The sequence below is a fragment of the Rhododendron vialii genome, chromosome 5a (assembly GCF_030253575.1).
Source record: "Rhododendron vialii isolate Sample 1 chromosome 5a, ASM3025357v1".
NCBI classification, from domain to species: Eukaryota; Viridiplantae; Streptophyta; class Magnoliopsida; order Ericales; family Ericaceae; genus Rhododendron; species Rhododendron vialii.
In genome coordinates this window covers 13,128,910-13,150,904 of record NC_080561.1, presented here as the reverse complement: position 1 = coordinate 13,150,904, position 21,995 = coordinate 13,128,910, and the positions used below count along the sequence as shown (strand labels likewise).

The following is a 21,995-nucleotide window of genomic DNA, read 5'->3' as shown; positions in this document are numbered from 1 at the left end:
AACCCTTTACTCTCTCATTTTTGTTTTGAAAAAAAAGAAGGAAGAAAGTAGCTGATTGGAATTACCACAGAGGGAAAAAACCATATTTATTTGATCAGCCTCCCCTCCCTTTTTTGAACAACATCACTAAGTTTTGCCAAAAACTCTTATTATGAGAAATTCATCAAAGATGCCTTTTATATTAAAAATCACATGCGAGTACACTTATCAAGTCTCCAATAAAATAACCAAACAAACTAACCTTTTGTTAAGGTTAATCTTAACAAAGATAAAATTACGGAAGAATACCACCGGCTATACTCCAATTAAAATTGCGAAAGATAAAATTAGAAAGGAAATAGAGCTAATACTACCTAATCAAGAACTTAAATGTTTAGACAGCCAATATGAGTTCTTCACCAAGGCTTTTTATCACACATAGCAATCACGTCTTTTTATCAAAGATTGTTTTTTTTTTTGGTCTACATTCAAAAAATGAAAAAGCAGATTTAGAAGAAATAAAAAATCTCACCAAACTAACCGTCTACCTTCAATATAGTAAAAATTCATAAGCATGCGAATGGATAAATGTAAACAAAAACTTTAAGTGTACCTCAATTTTCCTGTAAACTTGTTAGGTAAACCTGCTGCAAAACAAACTCAAACATCATAAATTAATTTAGAAATAATCCCTACGTAATCGAGTTTTGATGCAATTAAAAAAAAGACCTGAACAGAAAGACCCAAATGGGAGCACCGGAAGAATAGAACTTTGTTGCCATCGACGTTGTTGGATGAACTCATATTCATGTTGCAAAAATGTGAACAAAAAACCCTAACTGGAGAGGTAAAGGACCTCTCAATTTTTGAACCACGGTTGAGAGAGAGAGAGAGAGAGAGAGAGAGAGAGAGAGAGAGAGAGAAGGTTTCAAATTTTGAACCAAAAGGAGAAGGGAACAAAATTAGGTTTTGGAAAAGAAAATAAAATTAAATCAAAATCATACCTCATTACTGATTCATCTAATTCTATATCAGGGAAACATTTAAGACTAAAAAAAGAATATAGAATGGAGGGCAGAGATTTATGCAGAATGAGGGGATAAATCTAGAGCGTTGGTTGTCTATTGGATTCAAACACAGCTCTGTTTTATTTTATATTATATATATATATATATATTGGAATCCGGATCCTCTACAAGGATTGTGTATGTGGTGATCGTATGAAGCTGAAACAATGTCGGTTTGGTAAGATAATAATAATGTTCTAACATCTATGTTAGTTCTCTCTCCATTTGGCTGCCTTCGAATGAAATGGCGTTGGTTTGGTAAGAATATAAAGGCTGATGAGATTTGCTCTATTTTGTACCGTTGGTCCTTGGATCCGCTTATTTAATAGGTGACGCCCCTTGTTGAAAGCCTCGGACCATCACCACAGGCACAATCTTTATAGAGGATCCGGATTCGAGAAGAAGAATGAAGGAAAAATAATATTCTAACGTCTATGTTTTCAATTCCTCAGTTTCTAACCTCCTAATAAAAAATGAAATGGGAATCTTTTCCTCTCCTTCCTTTCATCTGCTATATGGACAAAAAAGGAAACACAAAATGAGTTCTTTTTTTTTTTTCCAATCGATAATGGTAGTTTTATTAATGCAAAGATGAAGCATCAAAAGTAGCTTCCCTATGAACCCAACTCGGAAAATTCCCTTGCCAAGTTAACGGGGAATCTAAAGATAGGGCATATTTGGCTATAGCATTAGCCACCCTATTACCGTTACGGGGAACAAATTGAAAAGAACAAGACGAAAAACGACAAAGAAATGATAAAATATCCTCAACAATAACTTCCAGGCATGCTTTAATCTGACTCTTGCCTTGCAACATATTGATCACCGCTTTGCAATTTCTTGATCTCTGGGTTGCCATCTAAAACAACATTATTCACTGCCATTATTATCATAAAAATATTGTCCATTTCATTTCCGTTGTGATTTACAAAAAATGAAAAATACAATTTGTGTTTCTTAAACTCACGCCTTCTTGGGCCACAAATCATATCTTCGATACGGGCAGCAATTTCCAGATCATCCCTATAAGGCCATTCCGTTTTCCACTGCGAAAAAGAAATGAGGAGGCTTCGATTGGTCATAAAACAAAAACTCTGGATGGCCTTGTTTGGTTTCAGTTATGGAGAGCACTTGTTATAAAAATGTTTTTGAAAACATAAGAACTCATCGATTTCGCAACATCCGTGTTTCCTATTTCTCAAAAAACACAAATTCCAGAAACCGGCAACCAAACAATTTTGTGTGTTTTTCCAAAACAAATTGAGGAAAGAGCTTCTGAAAACTGCAACCAATTTTCACAACGCATTGCTCTTTTTTCATGGTCTCTAATACTCACAGAGCTCCAAGTTTATTGCATCTTTACAGCAGTGAAAAAGTACTTTACATAGTTCACTCCCTCTAGTGCGGAAATGGGGTGCCGATTCTGCAACCTCATCAGTTCATCATACTTTTCCAAAAATCCACCTGCGAAAAAGCAAATCAAGGCATTGAACTCGTTTGCTTAAAATTCAACGAAAAATCTATGACAATGTCAATGGCATGAAATAAAGTACAACAATGGACCAACACATACCAGGACTATTCGAAGAGGCAACTTGTAGTAAACTTTATAGCTTTGGTTTCTGGTATACATGCACAGAGTTTTTTTACCACTACATGTACCTTAAATGATTACTGAAAAAAAGTGCGAAGCATGTTAGAGAGCAACCTCTCATTTAAATTTTTATCATAATACACAGACAATCGCAACAATTACTTCACAGGATGTGTTCAATCTGAGTAATCTAGGACAAACGAAAGGGTAAACAGTCCATCCAGTGATTAACTTTCAGCGATTTCTTAAGGCTGTATCTGAATCGATTAAGGTAAGGAAAAAGAAAAGTTAAAGATCTCATGACTCACAATGGTCAGATCCTTCAACTTCGTCATTTCTTTACCAAGTTTTTGATCCAAATACAAAATAAAGAAATGTACCATTGTCTTTTTCAAAGAAGATCAAAATGAATGTCTTTTGTGTCTAAGAATTCCCTTGTAATACCTTTACCTATGATTTGTGCCAGATGAATTTTCAACATATTTTACTGATTTAGTAATTTCGACACGATTTGTGCCAAAATATTAAATCCTAGTTAATACTACAGATAGGATTCATGCCAGATGATTTGTGGATATGATGTAATGATTTAGATATTCACTTACTTCTTTATCTAAGTAATTATGTCATAGTTAGACTATTCTCCTAAATGATTTGTGCCAGATACTTCTTTATTGACATTTAAAAAACAATCATAATCTTGAAATACATATCTCAATTATTTAAACCAAATTTTAGCTATCCTTTAATTGGTTCTAAACATAGAACAATTTGCAGGCAACCTAAGAGTACAGCAAGCCAAAAAACACTAGTATACCACCAAATTTTCGTTGCATAATACAACAGAGCCCAGACATCAAATGGAAAGAACTGCAATGCTCAACAACTCCCTAGCTATTTCACTGTGATTTTCTAACGCGTCCACTAAACCACATATGAAACATGGAAAAATCATAGAGCTACACTGCAATTTTACAAGTCATGTTCCAACTTGCGATTTTCCCCCCTAACTTTTTTGAACTGCATAGAAAACAAAAGCATAACCAATGCACTAAACAAAGAAGAACTCAACGTGGTGACATATCGATGTCACGAGAGCTAATTAGGGCATCACCAGGGCTCCCCTCCATATTTGAGTTGAAAAAGTTCAAAGATTCATCGAATCCTTTGGATTCATCCCCTTCGTCACCCTTCACACAAACCTTTGATTTTCGCCTAAAATACCTCAACTGGTCTTCCAAAAGACCCCTTTCTGACTCATGCTTCATCACAATCCATCTCAATGATTGGATTACTTCTTGATCATGGATTTGCTTTTCCTCAGCCAATCTACGGTACTGTTTGGCTTCCATCTCGATCAAACTCTTCCCGTTTTGAAGACGCAAAATCATTGCCATTGCTTCCTCAGAAGCCGTGGCAGCTGCGTTTCTCTCCTTTTCAAGTTCCAAATAAACAGCATCTGCCCTTTGCCTCTCAATATTCACCAATTCCCTCAATGCCATGACATCAACTTCTTCATCTCCATTTACCAACTCTTGTCCATTACTTTCATTGCCAAATTCCCCATGTGAATCAAAATTTTCCTTGACATTACCATCCCCTTTTGCAAATTCACCAAATTCCCCATTAGAAACAAAATTTTCCTTCACATAATCACCATTTCTCTTCTCAACTCCATTATTTTCCTCCAATTGACCAATTGCTTCTGAATTCCTCAAAAATTCCAATAGCACACAAGGTTTTGAACAAAGCCCATTTCCCAAATCACTTGATTTTCTTCTAAAACCACAAGAAACTATCGTATTGTATTTCTCATGATTAGTACAGCTTTTTGAACAAAACCCGTTTCTTAAATCACTTGATTTCCCTCTAAAATCAAACAGCAATTGAATTAAGCCCTTGAGATGATTACCCAACTGCAGGACCTTCAACCCCAAACTGAACACCAAAAAGAGACATAACACGTTGAATAATTGCCTTAAACACCCAAATACAAAAAACCCACATCCATAGTCACTCTTCTTCTGGCCCATAAACTTGAAGCATGAAAAACAGTCCATCAATGAAACCCTACTATGTGGTCCCAAAAATCTCTCGTAAAAAAACAAGAAAAACAGAGCAAACACTCGGAAATATAAAAAAGGTCATCTAAAATTTGAGTATGGGGTTGAGTCTAGACCTTGTTAATTCAAGTTTGAATAATAGATTACGCACGAAACCCATTAGAGAAAGGAGTGAGTACAAGGAAGGTATGGAGCAACTGAACCTTGTTTAGAGAGTGTGGAGAGAGAGAGAGAAGAGTTGGAGAGAAGAGTGGTGAATTGGGGAGGGACTCCAGGGAGGAGGGGGCGTTAAGTTCGAAATGGATGAGCAGAGAGATTCAGAGTCGGCAACGGGTCTGAAAGAGGAGAAATTATTCAATGCCGATGCGGCACCCAACAAGTAGTACCACATCTATTCTGCCCATCAAATATTTGGGTCGTGTGACAGAGGTATCAAACGGCCGGGTTGGCATTTGCGCCAACTTTGTTTCGTTCTTTTATCGGGTCATGCTATTTCATTTATTTAATTGTGTTGTGCAATTTTTTAATTGTGTCGTGCAGTGTTCTTCTTGCCCATTTTCAATCTAGTTTTGTCTGGAATTTTTTTTATGTAATAACAATTAACGGCTTACTTATTATGCCGTTTCAGGTGCTTGTCTAGAACCGTCCCGTGCTTAGTCTACTTCTGTATCGTGCTCGTGCCCGTGCCCAGCTCATCTAAAATTATGCTAGCGTTGTGCCCATGCCAACCCGGCCTATTTGACACCCTTCGTCCATCACGACGTATATGGCCTCTCACAAATATATACTCCAGTATAGAGAGAGTTTGAGCACCACTTGACGATCTCTACGGGGCACTGAATAATCAGTCATGAAAGGATCTCCATCGGACACGCGCACGTTAGAATCTGGGTAGTAAATTAGCAGTCCTAATATGCGGGCAGTTTCGTAATTCTCCAGGGGATTATGTCGATTTGATGTTATCGATGGGACAAGTGTCGTTTGCGGCGGCAAGTGACAAACAATCATATCGAAATTATCTGCTTAGGAAATCTAGGCTGGGGTCTTGAATCGAAAATGATATAGGTACCGACCGCCAGTAGGGAAATCGTACCGACGGCCATACTGGGCCATCTCCGGCCACCAGATGGTCGATCTGAGCCATCCAAAAATTCTAAAAAAAAAAACCGAGGGGGGGCCTTCACGGGAATCAATGGCATCCGATGTGTATAGGGTGCTTGATCTAAACACCCTATTTTTCGTATATATATACATGAAATACACAAAAATAGGGTGTTTAGATCAAACATCCTACACACATCGGATGCCGTTGATTCCCGTGTCGACCCTCTCGGATTTTTTTATAGAACTTTTGGACGGCTTGAATTGGCCGTCCTATGGCCGCAGACGGCCCGGCGCGACCGTTGGTATGATTTCCCTACGGTGGCAGTCGGTACTCATAGCAGTACTCTTCTTGAATTTGTGCCTTGTTTAGTTAATATATTTATGTCATGGAAGCTGTTACCGAAACTCACTGTACGCACTGACCGTGCACGGTACGCACGCCTGTCTGTTTCTTCAGTTTTTCCGTTTATATTCATGGGGGAATTACTGAACAGTGGGAGGTGGGGCAAAGAATCTACAGTCATAGACTACTTTTTTGAAATTAAAAAGTTATGGAAAGAAAAAGATTAATTGTCAAAACATGATTTTAAAGACAAAAATACCCCTCCCCTAAAATCATTTCACTTTCATACCCCTTGTCCCTATCTCTCCGTTTGGCCTCTCCCCGTTAACCCCCCTCCCCACGTGCTCCTTGTCCCCTCCCCACGTGCTCCTTGTCTTTCCCCTCCACTTCCACTGCCACAACTTCGATTCTGATTCTGAAATCTATAAAGAAAAAAACTTCGATTCTGAAACTTATCGATTCTTTTTTCCAGTGATCCATTCAATCTCTCTCTCTCTCTCTCTCTCTCTCTCTCTCTCTCTCTCTCTCTCTCTCTCCATATGTATCCACAACCTTCTTTTTCTTTTACATTTGTTGGCAGATTAGATTATTTGCTTGTTTTATGCCTTGGGTTATCTTTTAACAATTGATTCTCAAGTTTTGGAGAATCAACGAAGGGCTATTTCCAATTTCTTTAATTAGGTTAAGGTTCGTTTCTTCTAACTGGGGGCTTTTTTAGATGAAAGTAAGGGCATGAAGGACCGAGGGGCTTATGACGACGGAGGTGTGGCGATTTTGTCGAAGAGAAAAGCAGGTGCAAAACCCCAGCCTTTTCATTGCACCTCTTGTAAATCCATCACAAACCCATTTGAAGTTAAAAAAATACAGAACAGTTGTATGCACCACGACCGCCACCGAATATCGATTTCCTTCACCAAAAAATTGACGAGTTTAAGGTTTTCAAGTTGGATAGCCTCGATGCAAGCCATGAGGGATTCGATGAGTCGGATCCCATACTCTTGCGGGTCGACTAGCATCACCATACGAGTTAACTCGGTCCAAATCGAAGACGATGACGCGGTGGTGGTTTGATGAAGGTTTGAGCCGTTTGTTTTGGGAATACTGGAATTGTTGAGCTCGGCGATGCGGTGGTGACAGGTGGTGACGACAATGGTGGATGTGGTGGCTGTGATGGGCGGCGGTGATTGGTTGGGGGGTTGGGGAAACAGACTAGTAGAGAGAGAGAGTAAAGTTAGGGGGATAGAGAGAGGGGGAGGGTTGGCTAAGGGGTGTAATAGTCATTTAACATGACCCTTCCATATATTAGGAATTTGTCTTCCTCTGTTTCATGTTTAGAGGAATTTCACAAAAACTATATAAAATACCCCTCTTCCCACTGAACACTAATTTCCCCTTGAAATTAATCGTTAGGCCAAATTGATGTGTCTACAATACTTTCTAGCTACAGCTTATTAAACCATGACCGGGCACTTCGCTTCAAGGTTACTGGAAACGCCCGACACATGACCTCATCTAGTACTGCTTGGAGATGCATTAGTGATTTGTATGTCTCTAAGTGATCCAATGGATCTGTGGAGCCATTGAATGTCTCTAATTGGGGTATTTTGAACTTCCTTGGAAGTGGTAGCCCCATGACTTCGGTCGTGAAAGGTGAATCCGTGGTCTGCACCAATTCTTCTACCGTAGCAGGAGTTTGTGCTTTAATGTGTTTTATCAATCCTTCAATCTGGTCTTGCATCTTGAATATTACCTCTTGTTCATGTGGTGGCCTTTCCAAGGGCGGTTTGCTATGCTTTCTTCAATTTTGGCTTTCCTTTTCATTGGATTCGCCTTCTTCCTTGTCATCCTCTTCTTCATGTCGACTATGTCGCAAGTTTAGGATACTTGGTTCTGAGATCTGTTTTCTAAGATTTGCGTTTTCCTGCATCGCAGTCTGTAACCCTTGGGTTAGTGTTTTTATCTGTTCTTGCATATTAGCAAACGCCTCTGGGGTTATTTCAGCACCTCCAGTTTTGTTTGCTGCAACGGCCTTGGCCGCCTCTGCTACCTTAGCAGCTTTTTCGGCAGCGACAACCTTGGCGGCCTTTGCAACTTTAGCGGCTGCCGGCAGCTTTGGTGGCTTCGGCTGCTTTGGCGGCAGCAGCGGTCTTTGCGACATTGTTGACGCCCATTTGTGGGGGGTTTGAAGCCATTGTTGTTTTGCTTGATCGGGTTTCTACCATACAAAACTATTCACCATAAGGAAAAAGTCTTTCCCACAGACGGCGCTAGCTGATGAATCAGCTTTGTCGTCGGCTCTAACCTGATCCTGCAAAACAATGTTAAAGCTTGAGTCACCGATGTGGTGGCTTGCCAACCACCCTCCGATGCCTAAGTCAGTAGAATACTTGCTATATAGTGAGAGTATTGAGATTATCTGTTATGAGTTGCCTACCTTTGGTTGGTATTCTATCGCTGTATTTATAGGCATCTTGATAGGAGGTTGAGTCCTTGTTGGACTGTTTTATGTGAATTCCGGATTTCCTGTTTAAGGTTAGAAGGAGTCCTGCCTTAGCTAGGAATCCCAATCCATCCCTGATTATGTATTTCAAGGGGATTAGTGCTTATCTTATTGAGGGCATCCTTTATCCCCTAGGACTTCGGTCATTCCTTATCCTGTAGGGGTATCTTTGTAGGAATAAGTATATTCCATGGGTAATGTCTGTCGAACATTATCCCCTTTCTGTAGCTAGGGATCGGAGCTGGTCCTACTTTCCTTATGTCAGCTTCGTCCACGAAGCGGACCTTGCATACCTTGACTTTGTCCCAGGTCAGGTTTCCTAGAGAGGTCCAAGTGGGACTGGTTTTACTCCCTAGGTCTGTGATTCTTGTAGTGCTGACCTCCTTAGGTCTATTATATACTTATCAATCATGTACTGAGAGCATTCACAGTGGTATAATCAAAACCAAGAAGTTGATAAGGTTAGCAACATTTGCTCAAAAAAGAGCTTATATTAGAATAACCAAACTTAGCAACTCATCAAATTTTGGCCATTGGATAATCAAAACTAGTAACTTTTTGCTAATAATTAAATTTAGTTGTTTCCACATATCCTCAATCAAATACCCCATCATTACACAAAACCTTCTCTCTTCTATTTTCAACATGTTTCTAAGAAAAACACTTTTATTTTTTTGCAAAAAACAATTTTTTTTATTAAAACTATTTTTCAAAAACTGTTCTTTTGAAAAAAAAAAAAAAAACTTTTCTAACTTTTTTTATTCAAAAAGTATTTTTTTTAAAACTTTTTCCCAAAAACTTGTTTTTTTAAATCAAAGTTAAAAAAAACTATTTTCTCTTTTTCTAATAACCTATTTTTATTAGTTTGAAAATTATTTAAAAATAATTATTTTCTATGTCACAATTTCTAGATTTTTAAAAGCTGAAAAAGTGATGTGGCAAGTTTTGGTTATTCAATTTTGATTGTGCTATTGTGGATCTCTACATTGCTAACCTTGGCAACCCTTTACACGGATAATCGAAAGATGATGTGCCGGCTTTTGATTATTCCACTGTGGATGCTCTAAGGTGTTAATTTTAATTAATCATTATCTCAAAATTTTGAATGTAAAGGACATGATTTTTCTATTTTTAAGTCTGTTATCACAATCACCGTGTATGAATATTTGCTACTCCATTCACCCAATCACAACAACATAATACATTGACTTGACCAACAGTTAAGTTCTAATTCCTTTCGATTTTCAATAAGTCTACACATCCCAACCCATTCTCCCGATTTTGTTCCCGACGCTAACGTGGTAGACGTTAGCAGCTGAAAAAATAAAAGGCTAAAATTTTAATTTTCCCTCCAAACTAGGGCATTTCGGCATTTCCCCCAAACCAACATTTGCAAAATGAACGGAGAGAGGGAGTGAGGAGGACGACCACCAGTGACATCCACCACCACCGGCGACTCCCACCGACGACTCACCCTCCACTTCTGGCGACCACCACCAGCAGGAAAAATCTCCTGGGCCCAACAACGACACCACCACCGGCGCCATTACCGACAACCAAGGTCTCGTTTTCTCTCACTCTCTCTGGGTTGTCGATGACCCCTACAATTTCAGTCAATTCCAGCTTTTAATTTCTCTGTAACTTGTTCAAAGCCAAAAAAATTAGGAAATCTGAAATTGGGGATTTTTTGTTCGAACCCTAACTATAAGATTTCTGCTTCCTATATGCATCAACAGTCAAAGATTTCTGCTTCCGATATGCAAATTTTTGGTTTGGCCATCATCATTGTGTTCAGTTGGGTATGAACATTAGAAATTTTTGGTCCGGTCATCATTTAGTTCTAGCATGAAATAAGTTGATCATATCTCCCTTGTTTTGGTTCTTATTGGAGTAGCTAAAAAGTGTGTAAGTTCCATGTTTGATCTAGAATTGTAATGACTACAGTGACGATTGATGTTATGATTATGATCAGTTCTGTTTTGAGAGTAGCCTAATTTGTTCCTTGAGTAACTGCGGTGCAATCTACTTGTATGCTAAATGGTTTGAAAGAAGAAAAAAATGCATGTACTGAAATTAGGATTTCTTGTCTAACTGAAATTAGAGATTTTGTTTAACTGAAATTATTGATGCCTATTGGAGAAAAAATTAATTTTGTTGTCAAAATGATGCATGACTTGGCCCTCTTTTTTTAATCTCATGAAGTCGTTATTGATTTGGTGTCCTATCGTGTGATAATACTTATCGACCTTAGTTAATTGTTGAACATGTAGGTGATGTTTCCGATGTCGCTAGATTCTGTTCCATCGACAATGCCTCAACGATCATTGAATCAAGATGAGATAGATACTAATGAGAAAGAAAAGGTATGGAGCGGATACAATGGAGATGGAGAAGAGGTATCGAGTGGTTCTTCTAAAAAAGAGTGTGATGAGATATGTACTAATGAAGATGGAAAGGAGGAAACAGAAAATATTGAAGATAGAGTTGAGCAACCAAAGGAGGGAATGATATTCGACACACTAAATGATACCTATCTATATTACTCAAGATATGCCAAAGAAAATGGGTTTGCTGTGGCTAAAAGAACTAACAAGAAGGGAAGAGATAGAAACTTGAGGAATGTTACTTTTCAATGTTGTCGTGGTGGAAAGGCAAAGCACTACAACAAATATGACTTTCTATAGCATAATTTTATAGCGTTTTTTTACTTATGCTATAATAGACAAGCAGATATAGCGTTCAGAAAGCAAATGCTCGCTCCGAAATTTCAATAGCGTTTCATTAATGACTTTAACAGCGTTCCTCCAAAATTTTATAGGTGCGGATCCTCAGCGCCCAAAATCGCAAAGCCCTTTCTGAAAGTTCAATCATGGCGCCCAAAATCGCACAGCCCTATCTGAAAATTCCAATGGATAACTCGATCAGTGGCGGCATAGCTCCCAATCGTTTCGTGCGAAATGGTGGTAGATTTCTCAAGTTGGGCGAATTAGTGTTGCCTGCTAATGGATCGATCTCTAGGGTTCCAATCGTGAGTAGGTAGGTCCTCGCTCTCTGGTTGTCTTTAAATCTGTTCAGTTAATCTATTTTTCTCTACTAATAACTCGATTTCATCATTTTCTTCTCCCTCATTCCGTAGTTGGAGAAGAATCAAAGCTATATTCAGAACTATTGCACTGGTTGAGGCAAAGAATCAAAGCTATATTGACTCGATTTCATCGTTTTTGTCTCGCTTCCAGATCTATCGACCATTCCGTCAAGCTCTACAAATTTCCAGGTGAATCTCTTTTTCTTTCGATCTTCGATCTGTTGCATCTGATTTATTTTTTCATTTTTGGAATTTTTGCCTGCCGTCCGGAGGAAAATAGACTATTTCCTCATAAATAATGGAGTATCGTTTTGGTGTATTGCCACAAACTGCACCTACACAATTTAAGACACACTTGCAAAACAATTTTCCTTCGAAAACTGAATTTGTGCAAGAATAAAGATTTTTTTTGCTTCTGAAAATAGGGAACGAGGGGACTTCTCAAACTTAACAAAAATAAAAACCTTATTCCATTTCGTTTGAGGTTCTTTGATATTGAAGCATTAACTGAAGTACTTGTTCAAAATCACGTATCATTGATCGATATCACTATAGGATAAAGATTAGAATTGGAATTGTCCAATTAGCCGAAAAATACTATTTTCGGCACAATCGATCCGGGCACGTCGCCAGCCCGCCCCATGCCCCACTGTCTTAGGCCTTCTTCGGAAACCACTTCTATCACCCCACAAGCTGGTGGAGGCATTGGTTTTTCCTTGTTAAATTTCCATTTTCATTTTCTTATCGTGGATTCTCATGTAGTAGTGCCTCCAACTAAAGCTCACCTACTCAAGTATTAATAATTCTACAAGGCCTGAGAAATTGAATTCCCAATTGTTATTTTAATGTCAAAATTAGGCGTCAATGAAGCAGAGAATAGACACATGTTTTAGCAGTTTTGCCTTTCCTTAAATTAAATCTCTTGTTTCTCGAATAAACCTAAACAAAACTAACAAACCGTGGATGGTGAGCAAAAGAAGAAAGAGAAAAAAATAGCAACAGAAAGTAGTTGAAACTTAAAACATCTTAAGGAGAACATGAGTTCAAGAAAAGATGAAAACTTATTTCAATGTCCGAAAGAGTCTAGTCTCTCTTGGCATTGCCTTAAGCAGAGTTCTTCTTGAATGTTGACAAATATATCTGTTATTTACATTTCCAAGTTGAAGCCAAAGCACAAAAGAGGTACAAGGAAACCACAAGTTCTTAGTTGTTATGTATGTATGTATGTGTAGCAGTTAGAGATGTAATATTACATTTATTTTTCGGAGTACGCTAAAAATTGTTTGCAAAGTGGGATTAATGGTAGTACCATTGTATAACAAACGTAAGTTTCAATCACCATGTAAAAAACATGAGTTAGTTATGTTAATGAAGACTATTAAAATCAAGAAATGAGGTCAGATTCAAGGAGACTTTGGTTGTTGTTGGGATTAATGGTAGTACCATTGGTTGTTGTTGAGCTTTCTAGAGTCAGAATCAGCGGGCAACTAATGAAGGAACACCACCTACACTCTTGTTCCTCCCCCAGTAAGCATGTTATTTATCTTTGCGCTTCTTGGCTGTTTTAGTTGTTTCATGATCTATTTGTTTTCATTGTAATTGGTTTTGAAAGAAAGGAAATGTCTTTAGGGCTTGGCATTTGAACCATGTAGTATGCCCAATACCCTTGACCAGAGTGGAGTTTTATCGTGGACTCTTGACAATGAGTGGTTTGGCATATATGGTTTACCAACTATTATCCTTCATTTTGCTAAGATAATTGTGTTGAATTTGCTAAGATAATTGTGTTGAAGTTGGAATCTTCAAGTTGGATGGGCTCTTTTTTCTTAATGATCTTGGTTTAAGGGCTATCATTAGCTCTGTGATGATTGTAACTAGTTTCCTAGCTTCCCACTATTTGCTTACTGCTATAATAATCTAGTTGGTAACATACTCCATTGAGAAGCAGACTCGGAAGCTCCCTAACTATCGTGGAAGAGGAGCATTCTACAGAGTTGGGCTACTGGAGGAAAAAGAGGATCAATTGGAAGCTATATTTATTTTCCCCTTTTTGGTTATGTCGATGTCGAGAAAGAGGTAAATATAAACAGAACTTTTGCAAGGGTTGCCCCTTATCAAGTATCAACTTCTTATGGTTGTGACTTGTGAGGTATTTTTGTCTTCCATACATATTGGATAGGTAAGGATACGATGAAGCAAAAAAAAGAAGAAGATTAATACACCAAGTGAAGGAAGGATATCAACTAAGGTAAATGACAAGTTTCTCTTTACGTGTCCATCCATTGAAATCACTTTTCAGTCTATAGTCTTTGTTTGGTCTTGACAACACGGTTAATTGCATGATGGTTGAAAATTTGTTGCTGGAACTATAAAATAAGTAGCAGAGACTATAAATTAAGTGTAGGACTTTGATGGTAAATGCTAAAAATGGTTTCGCTTGTTGCAAATATAGGTGAACTGCTGGAATAGGATATTCTAGTTGCTGGAACAAGGAAATAGTACCTTGTTGGCTAAGATATAGTTAGGACTTAGGACATTGGCCATCTTTATTGCTTGCTTTACCAATTTTAAGGTATTCAAGATATTGTTAGATATCTTTGCTGGATCTGAGATTTTGGTGCAATAACTAGAACTGGATATAGATTGGTCCTCTTGACTCCTCGATAAACTAAGGTTATATGTGGGGCAAATCTGATTTCATTACTACAAAAAAACACTGTTGTTAGTAGCCTAACGAGACTATTTTGGCGCAATCCAGGCGTGTGTTATAGGGTGCCCACCCCCCACACCCGGGCTGTCTATATTCCACAATAATTTGGCTCGTGTTTTTCCTAATTGATATTATGACTTACCCACCATCTTGTTTGTTGCCTTCAGTGATGGGCCTTGATGTTCCTTTCCTATTTGCCAGTTATGTTTGTGTTGGAGAAACACACTTTGAATTAGTTCTAGAAAGATGTGGAGCATTATTAAAAGATCAGCTATGTAGATAATTTAGAGTACGACAGATTTAATATGCATGTACAAGTTTTTTAATGAAACTCATAAAGGTAATACTATTTACACACGATAGAGTACGTGAAAAAATGTTAAGTTTAAATGCGACTCGACTGTTTTGTCAACTACAATAGGAGGTAAGGTACTATTGAACCCTACTGTTGTATTCATTTTGTAGATGGATGATGATGATGAAAGGATAACCAATGTTAGAGGAAGATTGTGAGGATACATCAGTTTGATTTAAGTGCTTACCAAGGTATGAAAAGGCATTTTTGCTTGCATCTCTGTAACTTGCATTTGTTGTTCCTTTTTAAAGCATTAGGTGATTGCGTTTTTTCCCAACCACTATCTGTTCGATAGCGTTTTCTGGCTTTGTTGCTTTCTATACTTTCGATAGAGTATTGGTTCGGTTGAGATACAAATTAATGGGGTGAGAAGAGTTATGTGAGGGTTTTTTCATTTATTTATTGAACTTTGATGGCTTTTAAGTAGGAACTGAGTAGTTTTTTTGGTAATTCTAAGTTATATTATGCATCTTGATGATGCACTTCCGTCGTGATCCTCTTATTTAATAATGCTTGTGCTTTTATAGTATGAATATTTTCGCGAATCACGAGCTTATTCTACACCCATCTATTGATCCAAAATTTTGTACCACAGGGAATCAAGAAGATTGCATCAATTCCACGTGCTTGGCTTTGGGAGGAAAGGGAGATTAAATTGCTCGAAGATTGCATCAATTTCAACAAGCTTGCAGCATAGGAAATTTTAAAGTAATATGTTGGTTAGCTTGTTTATGGCTGGCTACCTTTGATAACATTGGACATCGGGGTACTATATGAATTCATTGAAATTCTTGCAACCTTTTCATGTAATTTGTGTTTTCGAGTTGTTTCAAAAGCTGGTGTAATGAATACTTGCCCGATTGAATTAATTTTGTTAATTACATTGGTAATATTGAAGTTTTAGATTATATTTGTGTTTTTCTAATAATTATTTTACAGTTGGTGTTGAATGTAATAAAAAATAATATTAAATCAGTGGTGCAATGATAAACACGCTATTAAAAGAATCTCAAAATTAGCATACAAAAAATGCTATTAAAAGTATTAAAATTTTATCTAAGATAGCGTGCAAAAAACGCTATTAAAAGTTTATCTAAGACAGCGTTCAAAAAATGTTATTAAAAATTTATCTAAAGACAGCGTTCAAAAAACGCTATTAAAAGTCTTGACTTTTAACAGCATCGGCTAATACAGCGTTCTCTAAAACGCTATCTATGACATTCAATAGCGTTTTTCGAACGCTGTAAAATGTAATTTTTGTTGTAGTGAAGGTCAATACAACCAATCCGGTCAAACCACGGCCACAAACAAAAATTGAGTGTCCGGCTCGCCTTAATTTTGCTATATGTCCGAATGGAAAGTGGAGGTTAAATCGGGTTGCCTTGGAGCACAATCATGAATATTACCCAGGAAAGTCCAAGTTTTACAAAAGCAATAGCGTTCTTGATGACCATGTGAAAAGAAAGCTCATATTGAATGATAAAGCAGGGATTCCGTTGTATAAGACTTATGACTCACTTCAGATTCAGGCGGGGGGCATGATAACCTTCAATATAATCAAAAGGATTGTCAAAATTTTATGAGTACGGAGCGACATAAATTAATTGTTGAAGGAGATGCTGAGGCGATGCATAGTTATTTTATGAAGATGAAAGCCGACAATTCTGACTTCTTTTTTGCCATAGATTTGGATGATGATGGTCGATTGAGGAATGTATTCTGGGCTAATGCAAGGAGTAAGGCAGTTTGTAAGGAGTTTGGTGATGTTGTGACATTTGACACAATATACTTCGTAAACAAGTATGATATGCCTTTTGCTCCATTTGTAGGCGTCAATCATCATGGTCAGTTGATATTATTGGGATGTGGACTCGTATCTCATGAAGACACCAAGTCATTTTCGTGGTTATTTAAGACTTGGATGACATGCATGTGGGGTTGTGCTCCCAAAGCGATTTTTACCGATCAATGTATGACCATGACGAATGCTATAGAAGACGTATTTCCTAACACCCGACACCGGTGGTGCATATGGCACATCTTGAAAAAGGTGCCAGAAAAATTGGGAAAGTACGATGCATATAAATCAATTTCACCTTGTTTGCAAAGTGTGGTTTATGATTCACTTACAAAAGATGAATTTGAGGATGCTTGGGAGATGTTCATCAAAAAGTACGAACTTCAAGATAATGAATGGTTACATGGGTTGTACTTAGAGAAGAACCGATGGGTGCCGGCTTTTGTGAAAGATGTATTTTGGGCGGGAATGTCATCCACACAGAGAAGTGAGAGTATGAATTCTTATTTTGACAGAAACTTATACATTGAACATGATAAGGATTCCAAACAAGTAACCAATTTGGTATGAACCAGCAACAAACTCCACTGAGGACATTGAAGCAACACAAAGAGCGCAAAATTTTCAGTTAGGCTGGTATAAAACTTCATACCTTTGCTCGAGCTAATTGAGCAGAGAAAAGAATTTCCTAGTAGAGAAGATATAAATGATTTCTACATTATCAGTACAGTGCACATGCTTTTTTTTTCCTCTTCCAGAAGTACCTCTAGTCCATTCACAAAAAGGATTTTGAAACGTGACAGTTCAATTTCTCTGTAAATGTAACTAAAACTACCTGTTCTAGCATGAGTTGATACTAATACTATGTTGCCTATAGGATGCATAAATCTTTGACTGTTGATGATGGACATAGGAAACAGAAATCTTATCGTTAGGGTTTGAACCAAAAAATCCGCAATTTCACAAGCCCTAATTTTTTTTTTTGGGTTTCAACAAGTTACAGTGAAATTAGAGGCTAGAATCGACTGAAATTGTAAGAGTCATCGACAACCCAGAGAGAGAGAGAACGAGACCTTGGTGGTCGGTAATGGCGTCGGTGGTGCCATCGTTGCAGGGCCCAGGAGTTGGTGGTGGTCGTTGACGTGGAGGGTGAGGCTGGTGGGAGTTGCCGATGGGGGTGAGGCTTGTGGGAATCGCCGGTGGTGACCGCGTTTGGGGGAAATCGCTGGTGGTGACCACGTTTGGAAGAATTTCCAGATGGTATCGTTTTGGGGGAAATCGTCTAGTATGGGGGAAATTTTTCAGCTTTTTTTTTTTTTCAGTTGCTGACGTGGGGCCCACCCGCCACGTCAGCGTCGGGAACAAAATCGGGAGTAAAGGTCGGGATGTGTAGACTTACTGTTCGATTTTGTTCGGGTTCATTTTCTCCAGACGGGGGTAATAACTTACGCGCATTCACGTTCCTTCAGCTGAAATGCCGTATAAGGGTGAACAAACTATAAAAAATTGTTGGGAAGTCCACTATAGCATATTTGTAACCCACTAAATCCACTTCTAAATTTCATAACCCCTCTAGTCCACTAATTAGGTTTTGGTGAGGCCTTAAGTCCAATTCAATTAAAAAAGGAATTAGTTCAGGACCAAAATACCCTTACCTTTAAAAACTGTTAATTTGATATATCTCACTCCTATAAAATCTTTCATATCCCACTCCTATAAAATCTCCCATATTCACGTTGTTCCCATATCCAAAAGGGAAACAGAGTCCAAACGAGAGAGAGAGAGAGAGAGAGAGAGAGAGAAGATTACCTTTTCCATTCAAATCCCATATTTTTAGCCCATTATCCGTTCTACGTTTGAAATCCCAGCAGTTACGTTGGAATAAAGCGACAGAAGATTCTCCTTTTTCTGATACACTGTATATAACGTAATTGTACATATATAACGTTATATACTCGTTCATCAGTTCTCATTTAACGTGCGATACTTACATTTTACGTTATATACTCATTCATCGGATCACATTTAATGTTATATGAGTTTTTGAAATCTTTTTTTATTATAATACAAGAACATATAACATTCCACGTTTACATCCAAACGTAATATACTTGTTCGTCAGTTCACATTTAACGTGAGATACTTACGTTTTACGTTATATACTCATTCATCAGCTCGCATTTAACGTTATATACTCATTCACTCATGACAGAAGACCACATATAACGATATTAAGGATGCAAACCTAAAATGATTTTGGTTGTTTAGGTTTAACCTTATATAATGTCAATATAACGTTATTGTACATATATAACGATATATAACATTATATACTTGTTCATCAGTTCACAGTTAATGTGAGATACTTATATTTTACGTTACATACTCATTCATCAGCTCGCATTTTAACATTATATACAATGCAGTATCAAACTTTAACACGCCATCAATTTCAATTTATCCAAAATGTACGACCTAAGTCAGTGGGCAAGTCAAAACTTGTTCAAAATGAAACATCATTAATGTTCGAACCATCGAAGACAAAGTTTGTTCAAACCCCCACAAAAAATAAAAAATAAAAATAAAAATTGTCCCAATGACACCATCTCAGTCCTTCTCTATCACCATCTCATCAGTTCATCCGTGCTGGAGGATCTATCCTTGCTATTGGCGGGACATTATATGTTCGTTCCACAGGTACCAACTTTTTATCTTTCTGATTTGGTTTTCTCATTCCTGCAAAGATACACAGAGTTAAACATATGCAAATATATATAACCTAAACACTAGCATGGTAATATAAGTAGATTCAAGAATCATGTATAACCTAAACACTAGCATTCAAATATAGTCGTATATGTTACCATAACCATAAATAACAGTAGACAATCCGATATGAATTGGTCCGCGCAGCGGCCCTAACAGACTTGAACATATAACCATATATGTTACCTAACAGCAGTTAAACAAAAGTACAAAAACATTCCAAAGCCAGTAAGACATTAATAAAACACGTAACATTATATAATATATATAACCATATATATTTAAGGTGAAAACATGATATATACCTTCCGCAAGTCTACTGATCATATATAACATTTTATCAAAACTAATATGGAACATGTAATATTTGTATGTTGTTGCAATACAATGAAAATGATACGGTATATCATATATAACCATATATATTTACGTTATTGAATTGGTCCGCGCAGCGGTTTATAGACCTGAATATATAACCATATATAAACTTATAAAATAGTCACATATAATGTTATATATTATTAACTGTCCAATTGTGCTTTACTAATGAGTTCCTATATATACCTTGAACTGTACTCAGTTACCAACATTGATATAACCATATATACTATCAATCGAATCCCTAACTTAATTCAACCATACCATACCAGATCAAAGATTGATATAACCATATATACTCACAATCAACACCCTATCTTTACTTAACCAATACCTAACCGATTAGAGTTTGATATAACTATATCTACTCGCAATCAAAACCCTAATTTAACTGAGCCAAACCATTTATATAACCATATATACGATGAGAAACATAATCTACTCAGAACAGGGTCTCAGAGTCGATGGATACCAATCATAAATTTTCCCCAGGATGCTGTGTACAAAACCCTCAATCACAGGGCAAATAACTTAGGTTTATAACCATATATACGAAGAGAAACATACCTGGTGTATCGATTGCGTTGTAGGATCTGACAAAGGCGATGGAGAAACGAAGGCGAAGAACGACGACTAGCACTGAAACAAAGGCGACTAGATCTAACGAAGGCGAAGAACGGCGTCTGACTGAAACGAGGGCGAATCAAAGGCAACTAGCGCAATGGAGATGAACGTGGGTGAACAGGTGCGATCGTTGGTGAACAATCGCGACTGACGAAGGAGGGCGACGATGAAGGAGGGCTGATGATGACGAAGAAGGACCGGCGACGAAGAAGCCCTACGACGATGAAGGGCTCTCAGTATGGTTCGTTGGGTCAATGGCTTTTTTTTTCCCTCTCCCTCTGGTTCATTTTGGAAATGGGGGGGGGGGGGGAGGGTGGACGGGTTTTGTAATGGGAGTAAATGGATATATTTGACATGGAGGAAAATACGGAGATTGAGAAAAAAACGGGGCAATTTTTTTTTTTGAAAGGAGGGGTATATTAGACTGATTAGGGTTGTTATATATTTACTAATAGGTTAGTGGACTTAGAAGGTTATAGAATTTAGAAATGGACTTAGTGGGTTTGGAAAGTAGTATAGTGGACTTATGAAAAATTCTCCCAACAAACTACTTGATAAATTTTGAGGCAGTGCCAAGGTGTAGAAATGGTAACTACGATTTACTACTCCAAAATTTGTATGGGAGATCATCCAAGTTATGAAGCAATTTTACAAAAAAATGTGGGCTATTGAGACGGTATTTGTTGGGGAGTCTTTTCTACTATTTCACTGGCAAGGGCGTCTGGGATTTCGTCCAACTTAATTTTCAGTTACATTTGATCTCATGTCCTACTTAGATCACTGTTTATTTGTGAGGGTTCTAAATGACTAATTTTCTTTTCTTTTCTTTGTTAGAATGGTATTGTATGCTATACAAAATAATGGCTGTGTCAATCAACACAATCAAAGATTTTGTATTTTTTTTTTTTGTCAAAAATTGAAAAGATTATATTAGTTATAGCCCAGCGGCAACATAACAAAGTTCATTACAAAAATCTTAAACAAAGCCAAACTAATCATATCTAATAATTGTAAACGAGAAAAACACAAGAGAGTCAATGTCTTCCACACTCAAAGATGAGGAGAGAGAGGAATTTGACACAAAATGAAATTCTTTTTCACGAGGAGAAACATGGGTGCGACAGATCCCACCTCCCATTTATTCAAGTGTTTAGGTGCACGACCAATCCATTCTTTCACTAGCGAGGCGCCCAATATAGCTAGGATATAGTCCCGTATAGATTGACCCTAAATGAGTTGATAACACTAGAGAGGTTTTGAACCTGAAGACTTGGAAAAAAACAAATTCCCAATGCTCATGCCTTGACAACGCCATTGAGATTAAAATACTACTTATTTATTAGCAATAATCAATGTTGACTTTTGTGGTCCCTATATTGCAAGTGTGTCGAGTAAAAAAACTATTATTTGGAAATTCTAGTGCATGACACGGGCACACTGCTAGTTTAATTTTATTGGTTTATCTTCGTTGACCTTGTTACCTCCAATTTAGGAAGAAAATGGGTATTTATGATATTTCTATATACTCTATAGTTCTCTAAAAAGAAAAAAAAAATGGAAGATTTAATTTTATTCTGTTTTTGATCGGCACAAGAAAAATGAAGATGCCGAAGTAGAGGAGAAAGATTC

At 37.5% G+C, this 21,995-nt stretch overlaps 4 protein-coding genes across 7 annotated transcripts; 3 read left to right on the top strand and 1 right to left on the bottom strand.

The window, feature by feature from the left end:
• Positions 1-3,081: 3,081 nt before the first annotated feature.
• On the bottom strand, positions 3,082-5,034 carry LOC131327029 (protein FLOURY 1-like). Its single transcript, XM_058359993.1, has one exon. The coding sequence runs from the start codon at positions 4,698-4,700 to the stop codon at positions 3,708-3,710; it is 993 nt and encodes a 330-aa protein (XP_058215976.1). The 5' UTR covers positions 4,701-5,034; the 3' UTR covers positions 3,082-3,707.
• A 3,455-nt stretch (positions 5,035-8,489) lies between these two features.
• On the top strand, positions 8,490-11,334 carry LOC131327594 (uncharacterized). The gene is made up of 5 exons (XM_058360744.1): positions 8,490-8,589; positions 8,879-8,964; positions 9,082-9,111; positions 10,011-10,211; positions 10,921-11,334. Exons 1-5 carry the CDS (start codon positions 8,490-8,492, stop codon positions 11,332-11,334), a joined length of 831 nt encoding a protein of 276 aa, XP_058216727.1.
• LOC131326247 (uncharacterized) lies at positions 11,313-15,690 on the top strand. 4 transcript variants are annotated; one of them, XM_058358955.1, is made up of 5 exons: positions 11,313-11,686; positions 11,787-11,924; positions 13,204-13,262; positions 13,684-13,811; positions 15,396-15,690. In XM_058358955.1, exons 1-4 carry the CDS (start codon positions 11,520-11,522, stop codon positions 13,698-13,700), a joined length of 381 nt encoding a protein of 126 aa, XP_058214938.1. In that variant the 5' UTR covers positions 11,313-11,519; the 3' UTR covers positions 13,701-13,811; positions 15,396-15,690. The 4 variants fall into 4 exon arrangements, with proteins under 4 accessions (XP_058214938.1, XP_058214937.1, XP_058214940.1 ...); XM_058358954.1 differs by lacking the exons at positions 13,684-13,811; positions 15,396-15,690 and having other exon boundaries at positions 13,204-13,365; XM_058358957.1 differs by lacking the exons at positions 13,204-13,262; positions 13,684-13,811; positions 15,396-15,690 and adding an exon at positions 13,042-13,067.
• Positions 15,691-16,448: 758 nt separating this feature from the next.
• LOC131327593 (protein FAR-RED IMPAIRED RESPONSE 1-like) lies at positions 16,449-17,804 on the top strand. Its single transcript, XM_058360743.1, has 4 exons — positions 16,449-17,162; positions 17,274-17,413; positions 17,476-17,528; positions 17,713-17,804. Exons 1-4 carry the CDS (start codon positions 16,449-16,451, stop codon positions 17,802-17,804), a joined length of 999 nt encoding a protein of 332 aa, XP_058216726.1.
• Positions 17,805-21,995: the final 4,191 nt, after the last annotated feature.